This window comes from Trichechus manatus, unplaced genomic scaffold, assembly GCF_000243295.1.
Source record: "Trichechus manatus latirostris isolate Lorelei unplaced genomic scaffold, TriManLat1.0 scaffold00003, whole genome shotgun sequence".
Lineage (NCBI taxonomy): Eukaryota > Metazoa > Chordata > Mammalia > Sirenia > Trichechidae > Trichechus > Trichechus manatus.
Genome location: NW_004443939.1, coordinates 4,188,147 through 4,195,800, shown reverse-complemented (window position 1 = coordinate 4,195,800; position 7,654 = coordinate 4,188,147). Strand labels below are relative to the sequence as shown.

The 7,654-nt window shown below is 39.4% G+C and overlaps 1 protein-coding gene across 3 annotated transcripts in view; it reads left to right on the top strand.

Annotated features, from left to right (window-relative positions):
- The first annotated feature begins 493 nt into the window (after nt 1–493).
- The window catches only part of MYSM1 (Myb like, SWIRM and MPN domains 1), a 48,004-nt gene continuing 40,843 nt past the window's right edge, over nt 494–7,654 (top strand). For 2 of the 3 annotated variants that reach the window (XM_023730555.1, XM_004368989.3), the window contains exons 1-3: nt 494–601; nt 4,722–4,800; nt 6,475–6,545. In XM_023730555.1, coding sequence (XP_023586323.1) covers nt 537–601; nt 4,722–4,800; nt 6,475–6,545 — 215 coding nt within the window. In that variant the 5' untranslated portion in view covers nt 494–536. The remainder of the gene's footprint in view (nt 602–4,721; nt 4,801–6,474; nt 6,546–7,654) is intronic. The other variant, XM_023730562.1, reaches the window with a different exon arrangement.

The following is a 7,654-nucleotide window of genomic DNA, read 5'->3' as shown; positions in this document are numbered from 1 at the left end:
CTCACTGGGTTATTGTAAATATTCACAGTCATAAGAGTGATTTTTTAATTCTGAAGATCTCTACAAAATAAATTACCCATTCATAATTAAATTTTTTTTATGTTTGTTGGATTTTAAAATAGAGGTAGCTCAGCACTTTCCATAACTTCAAAAACAGAAGTGAGAAAAAAATAACCAACAGGTAAGGCTCCCTCATAGCTGCCACCTTCATAGTTCACAAACCACGGTCTGACTTGACCTTTTCAGCAGTCTAGAAAGACATTTGCTATTATCCCCGTTTTACAAATGAGAGCAGTGAAGCATCTAAGAATTTGTGCAAGAACATAAACTCTAAAAAGCCCCAGCCACTGCCACTTCCCAAGGGTATTAACAAAAGGACCGAACCGGATGTACCTGTTCTCTGGAAGCCCCGCCTCCCCGGCATGGGAAGGACAGGACGAGGCTTCGCCTCCTCCCCTTGACGCATCCGGCCCCGCCCCCGGCTCTCCACTTCTCGCGGGATCTCTCCGGAGGACAGGACCGGCTCCGGCCCCACCATGGCGGCTGAAGAGGCGGATGTGGATGTCGAAGGGGATGTAGTGGCGGCCGCAGCACAGCCAGGGTGAGGCGAAGACACTGGGTCTCGCTGGGGCGGAGAGGGGCGCGGGTGCAAAGAGATGGCCCTGGGGAGGTCCCCGGTGCGTTAAGGGACAGGATAGGAAGACCATCCGCTAGGCCCGCCCGCCCGCCGCGCCCGCCGGCGTGTCCCGAGCCCAGCGAGCGGATGGTCGGCATGACTCTTTCACCTTTTGCCAGAGTGCTGTGAGGGCGCAGACTTCGCCTGGCACGTTGTACACGCGCCAACAGTTATATTCCTCCTTTCCCTTACACCGCAGTATCTCCCTAGTTATCTCCCCAGCCGCACTCCCGCCAGTACCTGGCACAGGGGCGGTTCCTAGATGTCCAGGACGGGACTTGAGCTCGGGGATACTTATTCTGTCTCTCGCAAGCCGTGATGACCTTGAGCGAGGCGTTTCATCTCTTCTAGCCACAGATTTCCTTTTTTCACACGAGGATAGTTGGGAAAAACTTCTGACTGAAAGGCAGCTTGATTTAAAGGCTTTAGAGTTGTACAGTTCTGGTTTGCCTTCTGCATTTACTGGCCCTACCAGTTACTAGCAGTGTCACCTTGGGAAAGATACTTAACCTGTCTGAGCCTCAGACCTTATGTGTAAACTGAGAATCATCCTAAGGTTGTGAGGATCGAATGAAATAATTTTTTGCGTGTTTCGGCATATGGTACGTACTCTGTAAATGTTGTGTTCTTTCACCATCTCTACCCTCGATGGTATTGTGAGAACCCAGTGAGCTATCTCAATTAAATACTGATTCCTGCAGAACAGGCCAGTGTGGTTTTAAACAGCGACCTCAGCTTGGAAGATCTTGTCCGTTGGCTTCTTCCTTCCCAGGAAGGAAATCAATGTGTTCCATTTTTAAAATGTTCTTCCAGTGTCTCCTTTTAGTAAAAGAAAAGGCCTAGACTGCCAGGAATCCAAAACCTGAGTTCTAAACTCAGCTGGCCATGTTGTTTATGCTGTGAACAACTTTGTTAGATCTATTAGGCTGAATCATATGAAATTACTAGTATTTGACCTTTTTTGAAAGGTACAATGGGAATTTCATATGGTTCAACCTTATATCAGGGCCTCTGTGAATTGGGGAGAAGAGTACCAGCCCTACCTGTAAGGGGCTAAGATAGGGAGCATAAAAGTGTTGATTCTATATTAAGTATCCTCTCAAATGTATTCACTTCTTCCTATTCTCACTGCGTATTTTGTAGGTATAAATTACTGTCAAGGAGCCCTGGTGGCACAATGGCTAAGCCCTCAGTTTCTAATGAAAGATTGGCAGTTCGAACCCACCAGCCACTCCATAGGAGAAAAGACATGGCAATCTGCTCCCATAAAGAGTACAGCCTAGGAAACCCTACGGGGCAGTTCTTTTCTGTCCTATAGGGTTACCGTGAGTCAAAATCGACTCAATGGCACACAGCAACAATAGGTTACTGTCAACTCTCTCCAGTATTTTTATAATCACTTCTTCTTAACTGCTTCTTGTTTCTTAGTCCCCCTTTTATTCTTTCCTAAAGTTAGTCTTTCTCGCATCCAGATCTGTTCATGTTATTCCTTCAGTCCTTCATTGGGTTTTATGATAAAATCTTCATCCTTGACTCTTAGATGTGTATGATCCGTGCTTCACTTACCTTGTTTATTCAGTCATTCAACAAATATTAATCAAGTACCTTCTGTATGCCAAGCCCTGGGTATATAACACTTCTCAAAACCAAGTCATATAACTAACATTCTTACTGGTGAGACAGACAATAAACATTGTGTATATTTTTATATATATATGTGTGTGTGTGTGTGTGTGTGTGTGTGTGTGTGTATATATTTTATATATATATATATACACACACACTGTATTTTTATGTATGTATGTCATATAAAGGAGCCCTGGTGGTGCAATAGTTAAGAGCTTGACTGCTAACCCAAAGGCTGGTGGTTTGAACCCACCCAGCGACTCGGCTAGAGAAAGACCTGGCAATCCGCTCCCGTAAAGATTACAGCCAAGAAAACTCTATGGGACAGTTCTACTCTGTCACATAGGTCGCTATGAGTCGGAATCAACTCAACGACACACACCAACAACATATTTTGTATATACGTGTATGTATATGTATATATGTTCATAAGTGGAGAAAGAGAAAAGATGATGGCTTGTCAGCTTTATCTCTTGCACTTATCCAGTGTCTTGGTCATTTAGTGCTGCAATAAAAGAAATACCACAAGTAGATGGCTTTAACAGACAGAAGTTTATTCTCTCACAGCTTAGGAGGCTAGAAATCTGAATTCCAAGCACTAGCTCTAGGGAAGGGCTTTGTCTGTTGATGCTGGGGGAAGGTCTTTGTCATCAGTCTTCCCCTGGTCTAGGAGCTTCTCAGCACAGGGACCCCATATCCAAAGGACACACTCTGCTCCTGGCACTGCTTTCTTGGTGGTAGGAGGTTCTGGTCTTTCTACTTGCTTCTGTCTTGTGTATCTCCAAAAAGATTGACTCAAGATGCATCCTTATCCTGTAGATTGATTCCTGCCTCATTAACATAACTGCCTCTTATCCTGCCTCATTAACATCATAGAGGTTATGATTTACAACATATAGAATAACCACATCAAATCACAAAATGGTGGACATAATCATACAGTACTGGGAATCATGACACACATTTTTAGGGGACACAGTTCAATCCATAACACCCAGGAAAATTACAAGGTCTGGAACTAAGGGACCTCAGATGTCAATGTGGTTATACTAGATTTAAAAAACGGAGGAGGAACAGAATTGGTGACAAGTTACGGGTTTTGAGGGGGAAGTAGCAGATGCAGATTTCTGACTTGGGCAACTGAAGGGATGGAGTGTCATTGACTGAGATAGGGAACAACAGAAGAGTAGCAGATTTGGAAGGAAAGCTGAGTTCAGATTTGAACATGCTAATTTGTAGAACATATGGAAATTTAGGGAAGATGTCTAGATGCATACACCTGAGGCATGGATTTAGCTAATCCTTATTAGGAATAAATACTATCTGAAAAGACTTCTGTAGTGAACTTGAAGTGAAACTGCACCCTTGGCAAACCTAGATAATTGAGCAAAGGTTTCCTTTTGTGGATATGTCTCAAACTCCACTATTTAACATTCCTAGTGGCATCTACCAGATCAGAGTTGACACGTGAGTTTAAACCGATTTTCTATTAATAATTGAGATAAATTATTGCTTTTAGTTTATTATAAAGAATGATTTGTTAACCCCACAATTTATTGTAACCACCTTAGAGTAATCAAAGATTCAAATGTATAAACTTTTGGTAGGTTTTTTTTTGCAGTCTTAGAAATACAAAACTCTTGCCACTAAACAGGATTTGGAAAAAGTCAGTAACTTACTAGAAACGTTATAACTTGAAGATATTCCAAAGCAAATACTATATGTAATTATATCATAGGTTGGACTCCCGAAACTTAGCTCTTCAGCCTTTTTGCATATGAAGTGAACAAATGTGACTTTAGAAAATTCTTCTTTGTTTCATAGGAGGAGTAAGAGAGTTAACAAAGTTTAATTTCCCATAGACACAGAAAAGCCCCCAAATAACCCAACTTAATTTTTTGTTTTTATAAGTATTTTTAATACAGTATTTTTTTCTTCACTGTACTGTCTTTTAAGTACTTTCTATTTTGGTTCTTCCACTATATATGTGTTCCTGTTTTTTCTTCATTCTGAGGCTAGTGCTATTATTGGTAGCTTTTATGCTTTACATACAGCTAGAAGAATTAATGCAAAGTTGAATTCCTGTATACACATGGATATACCAGCCCTGGGTAAAGAAATCTGACGTAGTGGTTTATGACCACAGGGCCTGTTGTGGTTGCTGCATCAAGTTAATGTATTCTTGAGGAATCAAAAGAGGGGAGCAGTCAGACTTAGTGTTTAGCTGTTGAGATAGGGTAGCTTACAGCTGTCATATATTTCACGGGCCACAGAGGTAGAACAAACATTTTTGCAATGTTAAATCTGTCAAGGGGAGAAGGGAACTAAATATTTGCTTAATGCCTACAAACTGCCAGTCACGGTGTGATAGCTGTTACCTCACATAATATCACTTTTATATTTATTTTATTGATTACAGAAGTGATGAGAATACAGTATCTGTTTTACAGCAAGATCACTATCTGGATTCATCCTGGAAAACTGATAATGACCTTATTGTAAGTATTTTGCAAAAACACTAGGTACATTAAGTTACCCCAGAGTAGCTCTTTTTTTGTTTTTGGTTGTTTTTTTTTTTTTTAATTGGTGGTTGCTGTCAACCATCACAAAGATAATATATTGAAACATTTTTCTTACTTTAAAAATGAAAGAAGTTTCTTATTTCTTTTGATTTGGAAAAATGGCCTATTGGGAAGCAGCTTTAGAGCCAGCTAGATTGAGGTAGAACTCCTTGCTCTGCCACTTACCAGATTTATGAACCTTCTTTATCTAAAAAATGGGGATCATTTCTTCCTTTAGCACTTACTTATTTTGTACTTACTGTACACCATATAGTAGGCCAGGTTTAGGGGTACAGCTACAATCAAAACAGATGTGGTCCTGCTCTCAAGAATTGCATTCTCAAGGGGATTCAGGCAATAAGCAAATAGACAAATTAGTTACAGAATATAAAGGAAATGAGAAAGATGCTGCTGAGAATAACAAGGTGGGGAGCCTGTTTTAGATAAAGTTGTCAGTAAGGGTGACTCTGAAGAGGTGACATTTAAATTGAAAGCTAAGAGAAAAGAAATAGGTAGACATGAGAATAGTTGAGGAAAAAGCATTCTAGGTGGAAAGAACAAGCAGCACAAGGATTGAAGGCTGGTGTCTAGACTGTAGTGGGAAAGGAGGGAGTGGCAGCATGTGACAAGGTTGGAGAGGCAGGCAAGAGCTATATCATACAGGGCCTAGTGGTTCAGATTATGCTAAAGAGTTTAGACTTTATTCTGTGTGAACTGGAATGTCACTGAAACATATTATGTAGATGAGTACGTTCATTTTTATAAGACTCAACTTTGGGTGCTGTGGTGAAGATTAGATTGTAGGGAAGGAAGAGTATGGAAGCAAAGGGACCAGTTAGGAAACTTTTGCAGTGATCTAGGCAAGATTTGATGGCGGCTTGGCCTGAAATGGTGAGAGAAGAGATACAAATTTGAGTTATATTTTGGAGGTAGAACTGGTTGATAGATTAGATATGGAGATTGAGGAAAACAGGAAGGAATTCAGGATGATTCCTGAGTTTCTAGCTTGAATAACTCGGTGACTGGTAGTGTCATTTACAAAGTTGGGAAGGCAGGGTAGAAACAGGTGTGTGATAGTGAATTTTGTTTTGAAATGTTAAATTTGAAAAGGCTATTAGATATCCAAGTGGAAATGATGTGTGAGCAGTTAGATAAAAATAGTCTGGAACTTGGAGAGGGGATCTCAGCTGAAAATGTGTACGCTTTGAGAATTGAAAATGAATATAATCGTGTAGGGAGAGATTGTGACTTGAGGGGAGAAAAAGGAATTACAGTAAGTTTTGAAAGAGGTTAAGTGTCTAGTACCTGATAGCCATTATTACTTTATCATGGATAGGTGCATGAGCCTTGGAATCGAACATTGTGTGTCTGGTCTCTGCTCTTTCACTTGAAATGCTAGCAGTGCTATGGATACATCTTTGAAATAATAATGCCTATCTAATGGTGTTATCATGGGAATCAAAATGATGTATTTGTGTTCTTCAGTAAATGGTAGTTGTTATTATTTGTAATCATCATATCATCATGTATTTTTATTTGACAAAACATAGAAGATAACACAAAAAAACAGTAAATAAAAAGAAAAAAATACATTTTTCTCTTTTTTAACAGCCTTGGACTCTGGATAGCACCATCAGTGAAGAGAACAAAGCTGTCATTGAGAAAATGTTGTTGGAAGAAGAGTATCCTTTAATGATTATAAGACCAGTAAAGATTTCAGGGTTAAAAATGTATTCATGCAAAAATTTTAAGAGGGGACAGATGGAGTAGTCAACTGGGTTTTATTTGGCCCTAGATTCCTATTATATAATATTATCTGTTTTTAGCAAAAAGCAGCATTTTATTCCTCAAGTCCTGTTTTATTGCTAAGTCTAAGATCTGACTCAGTATTTTTATTGAGTTGCTGTTGTCAGCGAATTCTTTATACCAAGTGTAAGTTTTTTATATTCGGTAAAAATTATATAATATTTAAATCAGCTTGAGTCCACATCCAAATTTACTTAGTCCAGGTCTCCATTTTCAAAGTTATATAAGTTGTGTAGAGCCCTGGTGGCACAGTGGGTGAGAGCTACGACTGCTAATCAAAGTTATATAAGTTGAAACCCAGAGATGTTAATTTGTCTAAGGACACAGAATTAGAATATGTAAAAGTTCTCACTTTCTACTCTACCAATTTACAGGTGTAATGTGGGGGGAATATAAGTAAAAAGCATGAAATAAATACTACAGGATGAAGATCCCCCACCCCCAGAAGTTGTGGATCCTTGTCCACAATTCTGGCACTGACTTCTTATCCTAGTTTCTTTGATCTGTGTGTGATGTTGGAAGTTCTAGATTAATGAACACATAAGTAGTCATTGGTTCCCTTCCAGATTTAGAAGTCATGAAAATAAGAGCTTATGTAAGCTCCTAGAAGATAGGAATGGTGTCTTCTTACATCTTTGTCCTCAGCACCTAGTACCAGCATAGCACTGGACACAGTATGCAGTTGGTAAATATTTGCTAAATGAAGAATGTTTTATTAATCTGATAGTATTGCAGTAGTCTAGTTTTAAGAACTTTGAAAGGGAGGGTTCCTGGATGCCTGGTAGATTTGACCTAAGTGTTTGTCCTTTTTATTAGGTAGAGAATAACCCTGAACTCTTCTCTGTCATCGTTAGATATATGAAAACAAGTATGCCCAACTTCTACCTTGGACAGTCAGTCTAATTCATTTATTATTTCATTTATTATACTCTTCATATATTTTAGAGAAAATATTTAAATAAAACATTGGGAATATTTCTTCTCA